Below are 24369 nucleotides of genomic sequence, written 5' to 3' on the forward strand. Positions count from 1 at the left end.
CTTGATCCGTTTTGGTGTCATGTCACCTGCAAGAACGTGAAAGCTGAGTGAATCCCTATCAAAAATACTACGTGTATTCGGATCAGTCAATAGCTATTTTATTTACGTTGACCCGATAACATCACTAATTTGTGGTGACTTCTTTGACGAGGTTTGGACACATTTATTGGATAAATTGTAAAAAAAAAACCCAGCTGAGCTCGGAATTGTCTGTCTGAACTTGTAGGAATTCTGATAAGCGAGTAAAGCGGACAATTTTGGTTTTCTTGTTAACATTTTATGTGCGGGAACACCATGTCTAGTCCTGTTGTTATACCGGCAGCTTCCAAACACTCCGCCACGGTAAGTTACCATAACTTGTTTTGCAAAACGCCTACAGACAGTCTGTATAAAATGTCACAGTGTGAGACATCTAGAAGATACGGCGTCGGCGTCGATGTTGCTGTTCCTGGCGATAAACGCTCAGCATCCTTCAACCGCTCATCTTACATCGAGATGGACCGGTGTGGGGTGCAATCGATAAATTTATAGAATATTTGAAGCAGAACGGAAAATGTATTTAAATGTACCACTAACAAAAATTAGAAACAAAAATGAGCACATTAAATCATTCAAATATTGTTATGCTATGATTCACGTACATGCGAGTCATTCATATTTAAGGTTTTACGGAGAAAGAAGGATATGTTTTCAAGAAAACAGATATAAAATTATCTAAAAAAACATTTTTCATAGGATTCCATGTAAACAGATTATTCTATGGATATTTTATACGATATTCTAAATTGTCTAATTTTTCTCAACAGCCATATGTGACCCTTATAACTACATAGCACATTTTTTGACCATAGGACACCAAACAAAATTTTGGGATATGATGGAATGTTTCTGTTGTGGGAACCAATTATAAACTACTCAAAACACGTGCGTATTTTTGATACCAGTAAATGTATTTTCATCTCGGAGCACTGTAATAATCCATCCCTTCTTGCTGAATTTCAAGGATTCCTGTTTTTTCAATTGTAGCAAACTACCTTAATATCAATGTATCAGGAATGCTCACATTTTTGGTGAAAGTGCAAACTATCACATATTAATTAAATTTAAACAAATTTATGTTGAACATTTTGTTAATTATTTTTTTTGGGGGGGGGGGGGGGGGCAGTTCCTCACCCATAGCCTGAACCCTCACCCTAACTAACACCCCAGTCCACCAATGTAATTCAATATACCCCTCCAAAAGCTACAAATGACCCGATAAGAGCTATATAAAATTGAAATGGGCAGGGCAGAGTGTGGGTGGCACTTACCCTTTTTTGTATATCATTTGTTAAATTTGGACCCCAAAAATTAGCCAAAACAAAATTTGTGTGTTTTCGGTGACTGTCCAAAAAAATTAAAATTTTCATGTTTTATTCAGTAAATTACTGCTTTAAGGCACTCATGTGTGCATTGTCTCTGGGGTTGGGATTCTAGCTGATTTTATTTCCTGAACTTCATTTTTCATCCTTGTCGATATTATGTACGAAAATGTACAAAGGAAAATACACAGCAAAACACACTGAATGATCATAGTACTGTAAGCACACTAATTATTAACTGGTTTTTAATTTTGCTATTTTTTCTGATAAGTAAAATCCGCTATTAAAATTAAATTAAATTGAACATGTAAATATAACAATAGAACTTATTGTTTCCATGCCAAGTTTGTGAAATTCAAAACCCTGTGAAATTGCTCAAAATATCAAAATAGTAAACTTTTATGCTAGTAAAAATAAATTGTTTTACAGTATTAAACCTCATCGTTGATTCATGAAAGCCTCATCGTAAAGTTGTTTGTTTATTTATGTATCACTGAACATCCATTGGGATTGGATGGAAATAGATACCTTAGTAGAAAGTAATACAAACTACATAAAACAAAAATGCTGAAAAGAAATGGTTATAAATCACTACATTCTCAGAACTTACAGCATGGTTTTCACGCAACTTGATGTGCACATTTACTACATTACCGGTAATATCGCATTTACTGCATATTGTATTCTCATCACATATTCCGATCGTGTATTTTAGCACAGTTGATTGGGCATCGTATACACTGGTTCAGCTAAAGTTATATTATTTTTTATTAGATTATTTCTTTAAAAGAAAGGTCTCAATAGACATTGGTGACCTTGGAAGTCAGATGGTGATGTTTGTTATTTCACAGTTAAAGTTTAGATCACCTTTCATGGTGATTAAAATGTAGGACTTAAAAATGTGATGCAAGTAATTAAAAGGCAATACTAGAGTCAATGCCAAGCTACTTGCAAGACTGTACCTGATTGGCTATCCAACCATAACACCTAACAGATGGACCAATCAGAGAACAGCTTGTATGTTGATAGGTTTTTTTGATGTATCAAATTTAGCCAAGCATATATGTTTTGACTCAACTTAATTTTGAGGTATATGATGGATGTCATTTGTTTAGATAATAAAGACTTTCAGAAGGGGTTTTAAATTAAAATTTTTCAATGATGTCAACATTGCCGATGTGACTGTTTTTTTTCCATGATCCTTCCAATTGATGTGCTTCTTTGGAGATGTGCTTCTATTGGAGATGTGCTTCTAATAGAGCAAATACGGTACCTGTACATGTACAGCTGGAAAGTCTGCTAAGATAAGATAAAAATGGGATTACAATAAAATCTCTAATGCATTCAGCGGCTAACAGAACTAAATCAATTTGCTTAAGAGCATTTCTTCTATTTTGTATATTCATGTTTTCATTACCATTTTCACATTTTTTTTTTATGCCTGAGGCGAATTTTCTGGCGATAAACAAAAACTTGTAGCAGTCGGTAATCTTATTGTTGCTGTCACAAGAGCTTGGATGCATACCTCTGTTGCCCTCAAATCTGGAGACAATAAATTAGCATATTACAATGATGCAACATGAGTGTTTAAAAGTACTTATATATTGCTTTTATGTGTAACAATTGATGATCATATTTATGATATATGGTATGCGTACTTTGCATGCACATGTTCTCTCCAGGGTTTTGTGAGCAAGGGGCAATGAGAAACTACATTATTCAAACGTATAAATTTCCACAGAGGAATTAAAAATGTTTACACAACAAATAAAATACATGTAGCTGTCAAAGAATTTAAAAAAATAATGTACGTTAATTTATATGTAAATTATGCAATTAAAAACATACGAGAAATAATAATAATGAAGGGGATGCATTTGCTGATTCTTGTGATACGAAAGTATATAGCATTACGGTTACAATATTTCATGAAATGCAACGATTTTATGACTTTCCTAAGTTTATTTTGGTTTCTGCAGCACTTATTCTGCCAAGTTATAATTGCAAGTCAAGAGCTAATAACAAATAATTATAAATTAATTAATTAATTATTTATAAATTATTTAATGCTCCTCGTGTAGTATTTGTTACCACAAAGGGGCCACTGCACCATGTTAAGGGAGAAAACTGCACGCATGCATGAAGTACTGTATACCATGTTATTCCAGAAGAGAGCAAAAGTCGGTGAAAATCGTGAATTGCCATAGCAATTAAAGTTTCTTAGGTGTCCTTATTGTCAGCATCTTTCATGAAAATTGGTCTTTATGAATGCCATAAACTCATTAAATAAACAAAATTCGCAGCAATTGAAAAATTCAGAGGTTTACACTACAGATGGAGAACCTGAAAAGTCATACTGTTGATGCACTGTTGCCATGCAACCAATTTTCCACAAATTATTAAAAAGAAAGCACTGTCACTCATATGCACACTATTCTTCAGGGAGTTCAGTATGTATCAGTTACTTATTACTTGAATCCCATTGGAATATGGCAACAACTGTTGCTATTGAATGGTTGGATAACGTTGATTTGAAACCAATACGTGTTTCTGGTAAGACTGAGAAAAAAAATTATTGTTTCCAATAACCATAGCTACAAATACATGTTTTTGTGTTTTGTTTTTTTTCAAATTAGTCATGTTTCACTCATAATGGTAAATGCGTAGTCTAAAATAAAACCCTACAAAAAAAAAACTCAGCTGTCGTCTCGGTATTTTCTAAGCCCTGTTACTGGAAACTCTTTGTTGTCTTCACGAAGCCAACCTTGAAATACTTATCCGATGATTCAATGAAATATGTACATATAATAATAATAATAATAATTTTATTAATACATACACATTCCCCGGAGGCAGTGGTTAAAAATGTTTAAGAAAGAATAAAAGGTTAAAAAAAATAAAAATAATTTATAATGGAAAAATAAAAAAAATCTAAGCTAATACATAACAGAGAAAAAATATTAAGACTAAATTATTATACATGTACTACATGTATAAAAAGATAGAAAACAAAATGCAAAACTTAACTGTGAAAAAAAATTATCACTGGGGTTGCCGTCTTATTTCAAAACACTTGTTTAGGTACCTTGCTACAGGGAGTGTTAGACCACTGTTGTTTAGCAAGGCTATGAATTGTCTTTTGTGACAAACTTTTTAAAATTTTGGTTTTTGCTATTTCATATGATGGCAGCCATCACATCCCATAATATTTACTGATGCGGTTGCTTTGTATGCTGTAATTTTTCCGACAAATGTTTATGGTGCTTTCATTTTTCATGAATTTTTATTTATTTATTTTTTCCACTTTCCCCATTCACAATTTTTGGAAAAAATGAAAAAAAATTGTTTTTTTATGAAAGGTTGACAAAACTTGGCTTTGACATTTATTGATTAAAATGAACATGGAGGTACAAAAAAAAGATTGGAAAAAGATATTTCCTGAGAACAACTCAATTTTGTTTAGCCCCAAAGGCTACATTTATTAAATATTGAGAGTTGTTTAAATTATTAATATCATTGAATAAACTAAGAGATAAAATCTTGGTTATGGTATGCTGGAATTATTTAACACACGATCATACAATTTTATTATTCTATCATTATAGATCTACTCTCTCAAGTGTCAGACAGTTATTAATTGTAGTATAAGGTAGTAACCATGAAGATTTCCATGATTAAAGATATTTAATTAAATTTGTTTATATCTCATATGCTTCAGGATATAGGAGAGACTAGATCAATATATTGGATACTTTGTTTGCTTTAACCCAAGAATGCCATAATTTTCCCGCAAACACTTTTGTACAATAGTTTGTTGGTTTTTATGTATTTGTCTATAATTTCTTCATTAATTTTCAACCAAATAGAGATAATTCCTCGTCAGCTACAGATCATAATCAAAACTTTTGGAAAAAATAAATAAAAAATTAAAAAAATTATGCATGTTAATCTTTTGAGAGGTGGAAAATGTTGACTAACAGAATCTTTGGTTTACAATTTGGTATAATTTTCGAGAATATCACAAAAGTAAGTATGCACGTAGGCAGTACGGTGCATATAGTTTTGATACATGGTGGTGGTTGATGTGATCCTGTGCTGCCTGAGTGCATACTTTGCAGTATCCTTGGGATAACTTCATTATCATACATCCATTCTTGCATGTAGTCATAATTTAGTGAGAGATAACAGCTCCAAATGTCAGCAAAAACTATTCATATTGTTGCTGTGTCGGATGTAAATATTTAAGTGTTTGAATGTGACGTAAATATAACATATTCCAAATAAGAAAGACATTCAAATATGTCCATAACATTTTTAAACCCCATCTATGCACCGTTATACAGACAAATGAATTCTGTTTTTACTACCCAGGTATATACAAAGCAAGATTACATATTTGTATCCTGCCTTATTATCAGCATGAAGATTAGTTTGCCGCTTTTACCGCGATAGTATTTCTCATTACATGTGTATATATACCAATTATCATCAATTTATTATACCGTATAACTTTGTTTTTTGATGAATATCCTATTCTTTGCGAGTTCCGCGTGTCAATCATACTGATTTTTTTTCACAAGATGGCATCACAGTACACAATATACACTTTAAGGATTTCCACTTTATGTTCAATGGTTCGTATCTGCCTATTTAAAAAAAAATCGAAACCAAGCGAAGACGCATACTGTGAGTTTATTACACAGTTCTAAAAACATCCTGAGACAATTGCATTTACCATTTTTGTTTACATATTCACTAAAATTTGCATAGTATTTATAAAAATGTATGTTAATTGTCTTGCGATTTTGTAATCTTCTTACCTTTTGTGTGACTTCACATTTGATCATCGTTTTATGTTGCACATGTAGGGATAGTCGTATTACACTGTTCAGGAGAGTTTTAACAACTATCCCAAAGTACATTTTCTCAGAGTTTTCGGCCTTTGATTTCACTGCCATTATAATGCCAGGCTGTGAAAATACCCGGAAGTCCACCCATGAGAATACTGAAACAAAACCTGTTAAACAATAATAAGGATTAATTGGGCTTATGCAACTAAGGATTATTTGAGTTGAGTTTGTGCTGTTCCCGTAACTTAAATTAACTATTTTCACCTGCTCTTCGACCAGCGTTACACAGTAGCTCATTCAGAGCTCATAGAAATACATGGTGTAGTGGTGCACGTCTTAGCAACATAGAACGATCTGTGACGTAGCTCGCCTCCTAGAATACATATACATATACTTTCTACTCTATGTGTATGTAATATCTATGTTTATATAATATAGTACATCTCATAAAATGAGTCTGTGTGATGATGGGCTTGAGTTATACTGCCCTTAAAAACATACGACTATATATAAACATGTTGTTCGGTACTTCTTATACTGTATACCAAATTCGATTATTCGTAGAGTATAATACATACAACAGTGATCGATAGATGGAAAATCAAAAATACTAATATGTGCGTTATTGATTGTTATTGCATGTACAAATGTACATGTACATCTACCGGTATATACCAAAAGAACTGGTGATATGCATGTTTCATCAAATGAATACTCAGATGTGTACATACTGTCACTGCCATATTATTTTTAACATCAATAACAGCAACATTGCCAGCTAAATTGCTGACTAGTTTACTATGCATGTTTTGAGACTGTTATATGGTTAATTACTGTAAAAAGGGTTAATTATTCACTGGGTTTTAATTTTGCTTATTTCGCTGACTGGAAAATGCGCTAAATTAAAACCCAGTGAATATGTCAATTTTTGAATAGAACACATTATCTAAATGATAAAACCGTGAATTTAAAACCCACTGAATATGCCAGAAATGGTAAATCAGAGAAATTTAAACCCAGTGAAAAGTAATCATTTTATAGTAGTTCAAACCAGTTTTATGAAGGTGCGCTATTCGGCTAAACATGCTCATTCATGAGTGTTATGACACACACCAGATAAACTATTGACTGTACATGTACTGACATTTCATACAGTGTCAGTAAATTCAGTTTTATATCTCCGGTTGAGGTTGATTATTTGGTTTGACCCAAACAGGCACGCATAGCAAACCAGTCGGAAACTTAGTTGGCAATGTTGCTGTATTGGCCGGCGTTCGGAACAATGTGACGGTGATAGTGAGAACAGCATTTTCATGTCATCATAAATTTCATATATAGGTCAATGTATTCATCAACATTAAACAACAATATTGAAAATTACATGTCCTTGTATTGCATTTTTAATTGGATTTGAAGAGTCAATTGGAGGTTGGGCATTTGAATAGAAATCTCTTCCCTTGGCCTCACAAATGCAGAAAGTGTATAATGAGTATAATAAGTAGGAGATTATTTTTATTGTCAAATTTTATTTAATTAAAATTTCAAGTTTAATTAACAACATGTTTAATTTAATTTAATATTTTATAACATTTATAACAAATTTGGCATAAGTATTTTCATAGTTCAGTTTTGTTTTGAAAATATTTATTTGTATGTTTTCAGAAGTGTGTGGCTAAATTCTTTATAGCACCAAGTAGATAGTATTCTTGATCGCTGATCTTGGGTTGTACAATGAGCAACAAAGTGCAAAATTTGAGTGATGAAGCACTTTCAGATCATAACATTTATAAAAATGAAAATAACTGTTAAAGTAAGGCTCAGTTAGTCTGTGGTCGAGAATACTTGCAGTCAGTATATTGATACTGAAAACGATTGGCCAGTTTGTTTTTCTGGGGGTGGGGTGGGGGGTGTTAGGTAAAACAAATTTAGTAATTTTATTAATTTGCAATCCTGAATTTTGAATATAAATATTTAGACAAAATCAAGATTATATCCTTAAATTTAGAATATTGTGTATTTGAAGAAATATTTGGAATTAATGAAATCGCCAATATCAAAGGTCAACCAGAATGAATCAATCCTATTGGTGGAATTGTGTCACGTGATATCAGGCTATTGACAAATATCATTCCGTTAGCTAATGGAAGCATTATGTTTTGCGAAAATATAGAAACTAGAGATTTGAGAGCAGATGTGATGTACATGTAGTAGAATGATCATTTAACCACACAAATATTTATATCTTAATTATTTGACTTTTATTTTGAGCATCTATCGCTGAACGAAAATTTATTTTTTAGCTTTAATCCGCTTCCATCTGGCACCATGTTTAACTGTTGGTATATTTACATTGTACGCAGTACCATATTTTGATGTAGGAAGCCAAAATATGAGACAGATTACTGTATCTTTGATTTTGTTACTGTATTATAGCAAAGTGGTTCTTTCATGGGAAACCATAGTCATTGATTCTCTAGTTGAACACACAGCTACGGTGGGTATCATATTTTTTTCATTAATCATCTATTATGTCCAGGTTTTTTTGTTTTTTTTTGTGGCAGGTGACATATGAGTCGATGGGTGTTCTGTTGTTACAGATGGAATTATGTCTTTGGCAATAAAAATGTTAAATTATTCTCTGATTTGTGGCTGTCTTTAATACCGTAAAATCGCATTATAGTATTTACTCTTACACTATTACCGGTAGTAGCACCCATATGCTCATTAATAATATGCAAATGATAATGGTTTGTCTATAAGGTCAAAATAGGTCATATTTTGAAAATATATTATTTATCAAATATGGTATGTATTGGAGACTTATTTTCAACTATCAAATATGGTATGTATTGGAGACTTATTTTCAACTATCAAATATGGTATGTATTGGAGACTTATTTTCAAATATCAAATATGGTATGTATTGGAGACTTATTTTCAAATATCAAATATGGTATGTATTGGAGACTTATTTTCAAATAACAAATATGGTATGTATTGGAGACTTATTTTCAAATATCAAATATGGTATGTATTAGAGACTTATTTTCAAATAACAAATATGGTATGTATTGGAGACTTATTTTCAAATATCAAATATGGTATGTATTGGAGACTTATTTTCAAATATGGTATGTATTGGAGACTTATTTTCAAATATCAAATATGGTATGTATTGGAGACTTATTTTCAAATATGGTATGTATTGGAGACTTATTTTCAAATATCAAATATGGTATGTATTGGAGACTTATTTTCAAATATCAAATATGGTATGTATTGGAGACTTATTTTCAAATATCAAATATGATATGTATTGGAGACTTATTTTCAAATATCAAATATGGTATTATTGGAGACTTATTTTCAAATATCAAATATGGTATTATTGGAGACTTATTTTCAAATATCAAATATGGTATTATTGGAGACTTATTTTCAAATATCAAATATGGTATGTATTGGAGACTTATTTTCAAATAACAAATATGGTATGTATTGGAGACTTATTTTCAAATATCAAATAGAGTATGTATTGGAGACTTATTTTCAAATATCAAATATGGTATGTATTGGAGATTTATTTTCAAATATCAAATATGGTATGTATTGGAGATTTATTTTCAAATATCAAATATGGTATGTATTGGAGATTTATTTTCAAATATCAAATATGGTATGTATTGGAGACTTATTTTCAAATATCAAATATGGTATGTATTGGAGACTTATTTTCAAATATCAAATATGGTATGTATTGGAGACTTATTTTCAAATAACAAATATGGTATGTATTGGAGACTTATTTTCAAATATCAAATATGGTATGTATTGGAGACTTATTTTCAAATATCAAATATGGTATGTATTGGAGACTTGTTTTCAAATAACAAATATGGTATGTATTAGAGACTTATTTTCAAATAACATATATGGTATATATTGGAGACTTATTGTCAAATATCAAATATGGTATGTATTGGAGACTTATTTTCAAATATCAAATATGGTATGTATTGGAGACTTATTTTCAACTATCAAATATGGTATGTATTGGAGACTTGTTTTCAAATTTCAAATATGGTATGTATTGAAGACTTATTTTCAACTATCAAATGTGGTATGTATTGGAGACTTATTTTCAAATATCAAATATGGTATGTATTGGAGACTTATTTTCAAATATCAAATATGGTATGTATTGGAGACTTATTTTCAAATATCAAATATGGTATGTATTGGAGACTTATTTTCAAATATCAAATATGGTATGTATTGGAGACTTATTTTCAAATATCAAATATGGTATGTAATGGAGACTTATTTTCAAATATCAAATGTGGTATGTATTGGAGACTTATTTTCAAATATCAAATATGGTATGTATTGGAGACTTATTTTCAATAGATTAATGCAGAGCAAATATAATTATATAATATGTGCACTTCTATCACTAATGCGAATATGTAACAAATACTGTAAAATACTTTATTTTTCCTTGAAATTAATTTTTGCTATTTTCACTGAAGGGGTGAATCAAAAATTCAGCGATATACCTTTTTTCCTATATTTTACATTCAACATTTCAAAAATCAGTGAAAATAAATTCGATACAAAACACCCAAAAAGTCCTTTCAGCAAAAATTAATTCCAGCTAAAATAAATTGTACAGTATATAAATAAGCAGACATCGGCTACTAGTTTATAATGGTTTAAACCTTTTTTGTCCTGTAATACCGAAATGAGATAGCCATTTTGAATGTACAAGCTTTGTGCCTGTAAACGATACTATCAGCATGAAAATGAATTTCAATTCATCTATTTACATACAATTACTTGTCATGAATACATTACAGTTCTAGTGTGACTTAACTCCCTAGTTGGTTATCAGCTGATTTTGCCTTTTCTTAGAAACTAGCAATTTTGCATCATATCAATTGAGAAATATCATTGTTATGAATAATATCAACTTATTCTGTGTAGGGTATTTATGTAATAAATACTGTTAAATGACTAATTTTCACTGGGTTTAAATTCACTGATTTACCATTTCAGGCATATTCAGTGGCTTTTCAATTCAGTTTTATCATTTAGATAATGTGTTCTATGCTCAATTTTACATATTCGCTGGGTTTTAATTTAGCGCATTTTCCAGTCAGCGAAATGAGCAAAATTAAAACCCAGTGAATAATTAACCCTTTTACAGTAGTTAACCTTGTTAGCGTACATGGTTTTATGATCTATTAAGCTGTGGACAAATACAGATTTCGAACGTGAACTGAACGTGTAATGTGAAAGATGCATAGACATGTACAGGGGTTTTTCTAGAAAAAAACTGCAAGAGGGAGCACTGCAGTTCCGCGACGCCACCAAGTGGGGGAGATAGTAAGGATTCTTCCTTCCAGGGTGTGTTGTTTTTGATAATTCTAAGTTAAAATGGAGCATTCTATGGCTTCCTTGGGCCCAAAATTACTATCAGACAGGTCACGGTTGAAGACTGTGGCCACATGTGATCCCTGGTCAATCAGAATTTTATAATGGTTGCCCGAGGATCTGCTCCCCAGGGTAAGGGGGTGCATGGTCATGGCATGAGGGCGCTGCACTCCTCTTCCCTAGTCTAAAAAAATCCCTGATGTACATGTACATGCACTCAAAGTTCATGGAACTCTTCATAGTTGATTGGGGAACGATTATATTGCATTACATTGTATGCTTATGTCTAGCAATGCAATTTTGTTGATCATGACTGCTCATGACATTTACATTTGTCAATTAGCGATCGTTAACAGTTGTAAGAACTGGAACCTGCTCTAGTCAGGTTTTAACATTCATACATGTAGTGAAAACAAATAAATAATTCAGGTCACGTAGTAAAAAAAAAAAAATTCTGTATTTGATGAATCGTCAAATATGAGTTCATATTTTACTCCAGGATCAAAGGGACAGCACGCTCCATGTATGATAATTACGTAAGTTAGTAATATGAGACATGTATAGTCAGATTTACTTTGCAAAATTGAGATATATGGTTGTTTTAAAAGCTAACTAAGCTTTAGTCTAAGCCAGCTGAAAGCTTACTAAATGATAAAATATGCTATGAATGTACTATACATTTTTTTATATGACATGTTACATGATATTTCAATTGAAGAGTAATCTGACTGTAGTTTGTAATTTTTGGCTGGACAGGTACGTGTTAGGCTGAAAAAAAAAATATCTGTTTGTTTCCGCACGCATCATTTTGAACTATGCGCCTCGGACATTTTTTTCCTTCTAAAGCATTCTAAAATGCGCTTGTACTTGCAATTGTCTCAAGTTTTCCAACAAAAAAAAAAAATCGCCTTGCCTTTTAAAATTTTTATGAAACTAGAAACAGAAAAAAAATTTTCCTGGCCTTATTGTAATTAATTTTGTATATAATTAATTTTCATAATTAGTTCCAGCCCGTGGTTAAATTTGTAGATAGACTATCCAATCAGCATTCACTATACATATATAATTCTGCTAAAAATGTCATTTTGGTAGTTTACAAATCCTTCCTCCCATATACATTTAGTTATACAGTTAGGATTATTTAATGCTAACTTGGAATACAGAATGAAAGATTGTTGCCATGGCAATGTACAATGTAGGTCTATATCCTAAAGTGTGGAGAGCTGAGATTTGAGTAGAGTTAATGGTGTCTGATCTATATGAATTATCAAACTCTGTTGACTTGCATCTCTGAAAATTAATGATTTTATCCATCAACGCATCGTTTTAATCTCTTTAGGTCACTTCTGAGATATTGAATGCCATTTTTCCATCATATGAAATGTTGTTAGTTACATCACTATTGAACTCTATTACAGTCATGTTAGATCCTATGGAAACAAATGTTTGACCTATTTTAGGGATTCTGCAATTTTCTTTTTATAAATACATGAAATCTATTTGACCAAAACAGTGATGAAAAATGATTTGTGGTTTCTGTATTAAAAACAAAATATAAGTTTGTTGATCCCGTCGCGTCCTCGGGCATAGCTTTTAAACTATCAAGACTTTCAGGGCCAAAACCAAATTTGCATCTGAAATACAAAATGTAGTATACTATCAATCAAAGCCATGAAAACACGGGCTAGATTACCATCTATCAAATTTAAGATATCGGAATTATAAAATGAGTTTCATAACTTTTCAGGCTTAGAATACCTGCAATTAAGGAATTTGTTTTTATTTTTGTATTTGTTAGTCCCCGTTCGGACGCAGTCCGAAAACGGGGACTTATGTTTTGCCCTGTGTGCGTCCGTGCGTCTGTGATCACCTGTATCTCGAACATGCATGAACCGATTAAGTTCAAACTTCACTCATACATCACACATTATATGGGACATATGCACATGCATTTTTTTCATGATCCGATTAACGATAGCCGAATAGCGGCCATTTTAAGGCCGAAAATGCATCAAAATCGCACATTTTCACCATTCCGGACCCGGATCTCAGTTATGCATGGACGGATTTTGTTCAAATTTGGTACATACATTAAACATAATAGGACCTTGATGCACGTCATTTTTTTTTTTGGATCGGGTTCGAAATGGCCGACTGGCGGCCATTTTGTTTTAAAGAATTCAGTTCTGGATCCGTATCTGAGACATGCTTGGATTGATCGACTTCAAACTTCACACACACAAGGTACATCATGTCACAAATATGTATATGCATTTGTTTCATGATCTCATTAACGATAGCCAAATGGCGACCGCTTTAAGGCCGAAAATGCATTGAAATCGCACATTTTCACCATTCCGGACCCGGATCTCAGTTATGCATGGACGGATTTCATTCAAATTTGGTACATACATTAAACATAATAGGACCTTGATGCACGTCATTTTTTTTTTCGGATCAAGTTCGAAATAGCCGACTGGCGGCCATTTTGTTTTAAAGAATTCAGTTCTGGATCCGTATCCGAGACATGTCTGGATTGATCAAGTTCAAACTTCACACACACAATGTACATCATGTCACAAATATGTATGTGCATTTGTTTCATGATCTCATTAACGATAGCCAAATGGGGGCCGCTTTAAGGCCGAAAATGCATTGAAATCGCACATTTTCACCATTCCGGACCCGTATCTCAGTTATGCATGGATGGATTTTGTTCAAATTTGGTACATACATTAAACATAATAGGACCTTGATGCACGTCTTTTTTTTTTTTCGGATCAAGTTCGAAATGGCCGACTGGCGGCCATTTTGTTAAAGAATTCGGTTCTGGATCCGTATCCAAGACATGTCTGGATTGATCAAGTTCAAACTTCACACACACATGGTACATCATGTCACAAATAGATATGTGCATTTGTTTCATGATCTGCTTAACAATAGCGGAATGATGGCCATTTTAAGGCCGAAAATGCATCAAAATCACGTATTTTCACAATTCCAGAACCGGATCTCAGTCATGCATGGATAGATTTTGTTCAGATTTAGCACAATGTGTTGTACATATGCAGGTGCATTTCGGTCATGATCTGCTTTGAATGTATATGTCACTCAAATATGAACGGAACGGGGACGTGTCATTGACAATGACTTGTTTATTTTTGTAAATATTAAGACACATTTGTATTTGTAACATTTTAATTGTATTATAACCGTATTTTCTTTATTAGAATTGCATATTTAAAACAAAAATCGCATTTGTTGACAGTTGTATACTAGATCATTATAATATAACTGATTACCGTAAAATCTGTATTAGAAGCCGCATCCCCAATAGAAGCCGCACCCATTCTTTTTGAACAATCGAGACCCAAAAATTCACCAGGTCGCATATGTGTAGATGCTCTTATAGAAGCCGCATCTCCTCTGTTGCATTGTACCATTTTAATAGAAGCCGCGGCTTTTAATACAGATTTTACAGTATTTTATTTGATTTCATCAAATCATAGCATATAGGTAATACACAATACATTACATATATTGATAAACACAATTTCACAATCAAAGTGTATGAAAAAGCGTCTTTTGGAGTATTAATAAATAAATATGAGAAATCAAATATTCACTTTAAAAAACTCCACAATTTACAAAGGTTTGGATTCAAACGGATATCAATTACTAGGAAGTTGTTTGAAAAATAACAAATTATGCCTACAACTGTGTATAAGTGTTGTAAACTTTGATACTGTAACCCATTAACAGTACAATCAGAGCGTAACTTAACTATAAAACTTCCTTTCAGTGGGCTTTGCCTTTTCATGCATTTTTAAAGTGAATTTCATTGTCATCAATAATTTCAACTTATTCCTCATAGTATTTACTTAATTACAAGATATATTTGGGTAGATTATATGTACTCTGCATAATTTTGATATATAGTGATTTTGAAAGCAAGCAAGTTAAATCTTGAGTTACGCTCAGAATTTACTGTATCAGGTCTGTTCATGTGATTAGATGTTTCTGATATCCCGCCCGATATCCAGTGATCTGATGGCGAAAGTTGTGATAAATCTAATATTAACATTTTCACCACGTGTTCCCACTTTTTATTTGAAATTCACAAAATAGTCTTGTTTATAGTCTACACTTTCCTTCAGAAGATTTAGAAAACATAGCTAAATTTTTTTGAGTGAAACCTGAAAATTAACTCAAATCTTGTATTTTGGCTCCAAAATTAGGGTTTTTTTACCAGAAATATGGAAGAATATAAGAAAAAAAGTGCAGAAAAATTTTAAAAACATAGCCAAATTTTTTAAGTGAAACCTGAAAATTAACTCAAATTTTGTATGTTGGCTCCAAAATTAGGGTTTATTTCCAGAAATATTGAAGAATATAAGAAAAAAGTGCAGAAAAATCTCTGGAGATGAAAAGGTTAAGCAGTCACTCATTAGTGTTCCTCTGTAATACATGTACCAATCAAAAGATCATCATTCTACATGTATGTGAATAATATGAGGTTATTACGAGGATACCTCAAAGTATGCACAAAGACAGTACTGCGGCAGTATCGACCGACACACAGCAGAGGTCGATGCGGCAGTGTACTGTCTGAGTGCATACTTTGAGGTATCCTCGTAATAATTAACATTATTATTATACATCTTTTCCTTCCAAGGATACATCATGGGAATGCCGAAATCCAAAATGTTTAGAACAGAATCAGTGAATTTCTCTGTGTGGAGTCCGCTCAAACCCTGGTGGCAGCCATGTTTGTTTTTATTATTAGAGGACGGTTACACGCGTAATAATACGTCCCTAAAAAATATAATACATTGTTTAACAGTCTGAAAAAAAATAATCAGGAATTTGTCTTACCACGGTTACTAGAAGAATTAGTAACCATGGTCTTCCAATATAAAACTACTAAAAAATTGAAAATATTTTTAGTGGGTTTTTACTGAGGAAAAGTGTTTTTATTGTGGTCTATAGAAACCTCTGCTAAAATTGGATTTTATGTATATAATTGTTGTTTTTCTCAAAAAACTGATTGACAGTGAACCAAAAAGTCACGTACTGTTGACTAATATGAAAGTGATTAATTCTAAACAGATTTTGACAGGAGGTACTGTGACTGCTATATGAACTAAAATATGCACAGGTAAAAGAAAAAAAATCACGAGTAACGTATTTTTAAGATTTTGATCAACAACTTATTAAAGCTGTGACTCACACAGTTTTTATGCAAATGTATATGATGACCAGAAAAATATGTTTTAGCAGGGCTTGAGGCAAGTTCAATAATTGTAATTGTAATTGCAATAAAATGAATCTTGGCTTTTAAATATCAATGTACAGTTGTATGATGTATTAGTATATAGGGATCTGCCCTCAAGCAAAATATAGTCATTTGATGTACTATCTATTAAAGATACGGTATGTACATTATGAAATTAATTATCTGTAGGTCATCTTAATTCTCTGAGGCGAACATCCAGGCATTTTCACTACCTAGCAACTACAGACGGTGAAAACATTGGTCAAAAGCTCTCAAGAAACTGTACTTTGTTAATAAGACACTTCTGAACAGTGTAACAAGATTTACATGTGCAACATATATAGATTTGGTGGTTTGGGATTGTCTCGTATTTGAGTTTAGGATGTTTTCTCGACTTGAGCTGTCTTTAACCAGCGTTCCACGGCAAATTGCGCAGAGCCAATAGAAATGCGTGGTACGGTGATATGCGTCATAGCAACGTAGAACGTTCTGTGACGTAGATCCGCGAGAGTCAGGTTCCCGAAGTTTCCTGGTTACATGTACTTTAACTACCATGTGCATGAAAAAAATTAAGGGAGTCAAATCAAAATAAATTTACTTCTCTGCAGCAGGAATACACAGTTTTGAATATTTAAACATACAATGTTCATCTTAATTGTCCATCATCAATAAAATATAGAAAATATGTTTTATATTCGTGCACACAAAATAAATATGGATGAAATATCATTTTATTATCTGTTCGTATCTTTGTAAAATATTTCTTGGGGAAGACGTACAGCATGTACATTCAACTATAAACTGATCGATGCAAATGAACTCAGATGACTAATTGTAATAACACCCCTCTTTTTTTTTTTGTCGCAAACGCATTCAATAACATGGCAACCATGGAACAAGGACCCTGAAACTACCGGTAGATACTCACTGATTAGCATGCAAATACTGTATATTACTCCAGGCCAGCAATGACCTCTGAAGTTGTGTACATACACATATACGATATAGTATTTTGAAATGAATACCCTTGGCGTAACTTTTCTTATATAGGTCATTTCATAATTTAATTAATTAATATAAAATCAATACAAAATACCACACAGAAATAGTACTATAATAATAAATCGTTATTTGACCGTGACCGCTTCTAGAATTATATTTTTAACATTTTTTTTTTATATTTTTGTGCCAGGTTGCATTTCTAGACAACAAATTCAATGCTGTCTCTTCTGACAATTTTTGTTTGTTTTGAATATACTGTACATTGGCAGGTAGGGCAAACTATAATTGTGTATCTTGATTTCATATACAATCTCCCTAACTATGGTATCATCACTCAGGTAATATTCTTATATTCTGCAGTATGTGTGAAATTTTTTTTTTTTTTTTTTTTTTGCATATTTTCAAAGGTTGTCTTCACACTAGTAAAAAAACAAAATACAGTGTAGTTAAATTTGAACTTAGAAAAGTTCTAAACATTAAATATAAAAATGCGACAATAAACAGTTATGCATCATTGTTTTTTTGCGACAAGACTGATTATTAAACATAGATTAGCAGGGGATTATTCAAATGTACAAATCACTGCCTCCTTCTTGTTGACAAGTTCTGAGCGTGCTCCACTCAGACATAACATCAACAACATTACGTTGAATATAATTCCTATATTTAATTATTTATAGTGCTGATGTAAATGACAGCCACAAGTCAATGGTCAAATTACCGTACATGTTATATAATAATGATTTATTGCACAATATATACAAATGTTGGCTTATACATGTATGCTCGTCTGTTTGGAGATTTTCTTCTAAGCCACAGAAATGTTACATCCGTTAACAAAGTGTGTACATGTAATTCACTTTGTACTGATCAGATTTCAGGATCTTAATTCATACAGGATATGAGGTTATCATTTTACGGTAAACACTCAGTGTATTCATTTATAAAATAATAATTGATATGATTATTACTCTCTGGAATGCAAATACAGTGAAATAGAAAGGCTAATCCATAACTGAATATTTCCACACAAACCACCATTGGCCAATAATTTATTTATTAATTCGTTTCTTTAATAGATCAAAAGGCAGATAACCCCTGCTTTAACAGATCTGGAAACCCCATTTCTGACATATAAGAAAGGAGCCATATTTCAAACTGTTCTTCCATTGCTGTATGTATTTCATGTTTTAATTCAACTGTTTTACAGCCACCTGGAAATGTTAACAGTGATGCTTTTGACGAAAGATATATTTCTGAAATTTTAATAAATAGTTTAGTGTGAAATTTGAAAAAAAAAATATGGGGTATATAAGACCAGATGATTTTTTGAATTATGAATCAAAGTTGTATATATTTTGTCCAATGGGAAACACTATGGGAAAAACAATTGTTTCCATGGAAACACATTTGGGTACTTCTTTGAGTACATTTATGTAGTTAAACATTCCACTGTGCAAAATAGGAAAATATTCTAGCTGTGTTTTTTAACATTCTTCATTTTTATTAATTATCATTAAATCCTTCTTAAAAGATGCAATACGGAGAAAAATTTAAATTTTTTAATATTATTGTTTGATACTCCACTGTAGACCAAATCAAGCTTTGAATTACGATAAAAAAAATGTCACTTTAATACAGGGCAGTATTGAATGGACAAATAAACACTTATAAGCCAACATATATGCAGTGATTGTTATTTGTATGTACAATGTACCAAAACAAATACTCAGATGTCACTATATCTAATCAAACATCAATATTAAAAATTATATGTTTGTGTTCATCTTAATTTCATGAATCACGCTTCAATGAATATTTCGCAGATGAAGTTATTAGTTACCGGTATGTTTATTCATGTCATACTAATAATGAGTATATTTATTTTTAGAATATCAAAATAGCATTTTACTCTCAGTGATATAAATCTATTGTGTACAACTTGTATCGAATGATATTGGATAGGTTATGTATATCGATAGTGAATTTGCAAATGGGAAAACAGACAGTGAGTGAATAGTTGAATGTATGAATTAGTAAGCAGTAATTAAGTGAATGTATCAGTGAGCAGTGAGTGAATTAGTGAGTAGTGAATGAGGCAGTGTATGAATGTGTCAGTGAGCAGTGAGTGAATTAGTGAGTAGTAAATGAGGCAGTGTGTGAATGTGTCAGTGAGCAGTGAGTGAATTAGTGAGTAGTGAATGATGCAGTGTGTGAATGTGTCAGTGAGCAGTGAGTGAATTAGTGAGTAGTAAATGAGGCAGTGTGTGAATGTGTCAGTGAGCAGTGAGTGAATTAGTGAGTAGTAAATGATGCAGTGTGTGAATGTGTCAGTGAGCAGTGAGTGAATTAGTGAGTAGTAAATGAGGCAGTGTGTGAATGTATCAGTGAGCAGTGAGTGAATTAGTGAGTAGTAAATGAGGCAGTGTGTGAATGTGTCAGTGAGCAGTGAGTGAATTAGTGAGTAGTAAATGAGGCAGTGTGTGAATGTGTCAGTGAGCAGTGAGTGAATTAGTGAGTAGTGAATGAGGCAGTGTGTGAATGTATCAGTGAGCAGTGAGTGAATTAGTGAGTAGTAAATGAGGCAGTGTGTGAATGTGTCAGTGAGCAGTGAGTGAATTAGTGAGTAGTGAATGAGGCAGTGTGTGAATGTATCAGTGAGCAGTGAGTGAATTAGTGAGTAGTGAATGATGCAGTATGTGAATGTGTCAGTGAGCAGTGAGTGAATTAGTGAGTAGTAAATGAGGCAGTGTGTGAATGTATCAGTGAGCAGTGAGTGAATTAGTGAGTAGTAAATGAGGCAGTGTGTGAATGTGTCAGTGAGCAGTGAGTAGTGAATGAGGCAGTGTGTGAATGTATCAGTGAGCAGTGAGTGAATTAGTGAGTAGTGAATGATGCAGTGTGTGAATGTGTCAGTGAGCAGTGAGTGAATTAGTGAGTAGTAAATGAGGCAGTGTGTGAATGTATCAGTGAGCAGTGAGTGAATTAGTGAGTAGTAAATGAGGCAGTGTGTGAATGTATCAGTGAGCAGTGAGTGAATTAGTGAGTAGTGAATGAGGCAGTGTGTGAATGTGTCAGTGAGCAGTGAGTGAATTAGTGAGTAGTGAATGATGCAGTGTGTGAATGTGTCAGTGAGCAGTGAGTGAATTAGTGTAGTAAATGAGGCAGTGTGTGAATGTGTCAGTGAGCAGTGAGTGAATTAGTGAGTAGTGAATGAGGCAGTGTGTGAATGTATCAGTGAGCAGTGAGTGAATTAGTGAGTAGTAAATGAGGCAGTGTGTGAATGTGTCAGTGAGCAGTGAGTGAATTAGTGAGTAGTGAATGAGGCAGTGTGTGAATGTATCAGTGAGCAGTGAGTGAATTAGTGAGTAGTGAATGATGCAGTATGTGAATGTGTCAGTGAGCAGTGAGTGAATTAGTGAGTAGTAAATGAGGCAGTGTGTGAATGTATCAGTGAGCAGTGAGTGAATTAGTGAGTAGTAAATGAGGCAGTGTGTGAATGTGTCAGTGAGCAGTGAGTAGTGAATGAGGCAGTGTGTGAATGTATCAGTGAGCAGTGAGTGAATTAGTGAGTAGTGAATGATGCAGTGTGTGAATGTGTCAGTGAGCAGTGAGTGAATTAGTGAGTAGTAAATGAGGCAGTGTGTGAATGTATCAGTGAGCAGTGAGTGAATTAGTGAGTAGTAAATGAGGCAGTGTGTGAATGTATCAGTGAGCAGTGAGTGAATTAGTGAGTAGTGAATGAGGCAGTGTGTGAATGTGTCAGTGAGCAGTGAGTGAATTAGTGAGTAGTGAATGATGCAGTGTGTGAATGTGTCAGTGAGCAGTGAGTGAATTAGTGTAGTAAATGAGGCAGTGTGTGAATGTGTCAGTGAGCAGTGAGTGAATTAGTGAGTAGTGAATGAGGCAGTGTGTGAATGTATCAGTGAGCAGTGAGTGAATTAGTGAGTAGTAAATGATGCAGTGTGTTAATGTGTCAGTGAGCAGTGAGTGAATTAGTGAGTAGTAAATGAGCAGTGAGTGAATTAGTGAGTAGTAAATGAGGCAGTGTGTGAATGTGTCAGTGAGCAGTGAGTGAATTAGTGAGTAGTAAATGAGCAGTGAGTGAATTAGTGAGTAGTGAATGAGGCAGTGTGTGAATGTATCAGTGAGCAGTGAGTGAATTAGTGAGTAGTAAATGATGCAGTGTGTTAATGTGTCAGTGAGCAGTGAGTGAATTAGTGAGTAGTAAATGAGCAGTGAGTGAATTAGTGAGTAGTAAATGAGGCAGTGAGTGAATGTGTCAGTGAGCTGTGAGTGAATTAGTGAGTAGTGAATGATGCAGTGTGTGAATGTTTCGGTGAGGGAGTGAGGGAGGGAGGGAGGAAGTGAGAATTTAGTGAATGAGTCAGTGAGCAGTGATTGTGTGAATGAGTCAGTGATGCAGTGAGTAATTGGTTGGTTGTGTGAAAAAATTCATGAATGCGTCTGAGCTGTGTGTAAATGAAAGTGTTGGTCGGTTGGTTGGTGAATGAGCAATGAGTAAATCAATTTGAGAAGGAATGACTGAGGTGCTCAGTGAGCAAATGAATAAATGTTAGCTGGAGAAAGAGTGTATTTATAATAACAGTCTTCATTCCAAAAGTGTGTGAGTGTATAAGGGTAGCTATTTTACTGCCTGAAACAAACGTTTTGAAATGAAGTTTTCTGATACACACGCAAGACTATTCTTTACAAGGATTTCATGAACGCATGCAATGTAAAGATTTATACTATCCGGGTGAAAAAAAAAACGTCAGGTGTACTGATTTTAGTTAATCATTGTAAAATCGGTGATTCCTGTGCAAGTAATCCTGTGATATTTGCTTTTAATGCTTACAATGCATGTTAATGCACATCCTATAACCCCATCATCTATCATACTTCCTCTGCTGCACATGTAAATATTACTCATATAAGAAATACATGTACATGTATGGTGTAAACCATTTATAAGTTTCACTACTAGAAATGTTCGTGATTTTATGGCTTTCATGAAGACAAAATTTCGCAAATCTCACTGACATACTTTTTGTCATAGGACCCTGGTAAAATTTTTACTACTAAAACATTTTGCGATTTTCATCAGACTCTAATAACTCACAGAAATTTGCAGTTTTATTGCCCTATAAATTATTCGTTCATATGATGTCATTGCTACTCATGATTCTGAGTTGTATTGCACTTCATCCTGTTTCAGAAATATGATTTACAGGCAAAACGGTTCTGTGAGCATGTCGTTTTTACCATTGCTTGGTCCTGTTTGAATTTTCAAGAAGCATTACAAGTTATAGAAATGTTAATTAATTCTATTATAACAAACTCATATGCAAATTAGATATTATGCAAATTAGATATTATGCAAATTAGATATTATGCAAATTAGATATTATGCAAATTAGTCATCTCGTAAAACAATGCAGAACATTCGTCCTTCTATGATATAACATTTATTGAGTTTGATTAATACAATATCATTTAAACAATGAAAGAAAAAAAATCATAAAGCAGTTGAAGTTTGTATCATTCGTCATTTCCATGAAGCAGTACATGTGTATGTGTGAGCCCAGATGATTCAAGTTTCTCTGTAAGCTGATTGGGCCAAAGAAAAAAAAAAATTGTCTTTTCAGTTACAAGCTAATACTGTAAAATGTAAAACATGTCTTTTTAGCTAGCATATTATTTTAGCTAATCCACAATTCTGCTAAATTAAGATGTCGCTAATTAGAATAGAGTATATTCTCACAGTTAGATTATTTGCACTTTAGCTAAATTAAGATTCAGTTAATTCATACATTGATTCAGGTTCGGTAAAATTGTATGTAGCTATTTCGAAGTGTACGTTTTACAGTAACTCCCAGTAGGATTTTTTTATTTTACCTTTTATCCTATAGGTCATGTTCTGGTCATCCACTACATCAAAAGAAATGAACTTGATGAACAAATTCGTTTTTACAACAGGGATATGGCAAATTTGTATAAAAATAAATTAAGTTGCAAGTTTCATCAAATTTTGATACATGTAGATAGTTATCAAAAACGCAGTTATTTTTTTTTTCGTTGCCTTATTAAAGGTAGATTTGGCAAGTGATTGATTGTTTGCATAGATCCACAGCATGGTCAAATAGCACTCAATGACAGTATTCTATATTACACATTAAATCAGCATGATATCTTCCATGTAACTGTCACACTGTGTCAATGTACACTTTGATGGATTGTTAATTCATTCTACCACACTGCTGTGTACTCTACACAACCACTTCTTGAACTGATTTATTTTTCTTTGCTAAATTTGTTTGAAAATTAAATTATGAGCTTGCATGAAAGATATGAATTGTGCGCTAATAAATAATGGTGGTGACTTCAGTTAAATTTCTTAATTAAACCAGAACCTGAGGTGAAATGATTTAAATTATATTGAATTGCA

General features: G+C 32.8%; 1 protein-coding gene across 2 annotated transcripts in view; it reads left to right on the top strand.

Moving 5' to 3' along the window:
* Window positions 1-24369, top strand: part of LOC100374717 (acyl-protein thioesterase 1-like) — a 37176-nt gene continuing 12807 nt past the window's right edge. Inside the window, exon 1 of one of the 2 annotated variants that reach the window (XM_002732417.3) lies at window positions 1-342. In XM_002732417.3, the coding sequence (XP_002732463.1) occupies window positions 280-342 (63 nt within the window). In that variant the 5' untranslated portion in view covers window positions 1-279. Of the gene's footprint in view, window positions 343-8561; window positions 8706-24369 lie in introns of those variants that run through there. The other variant, XM_085492657.1, reaches the window with a different exon arrangement.

Source organism: Saccoglossus kowalevskii, chromosome 18, assembly GCF_978046115.1.
Source record: "Saccoglossus kowalevskii chromosome 18, keSacKowa6.1, whole genome shotgun sequence".
Classification (NCBI taxonomy): Eukaryota; Metazoa; Hemichordata; class Enteropneusta; family Harrimaniidae; genus Saccoglossus; species Saccoglossus kowalevskii.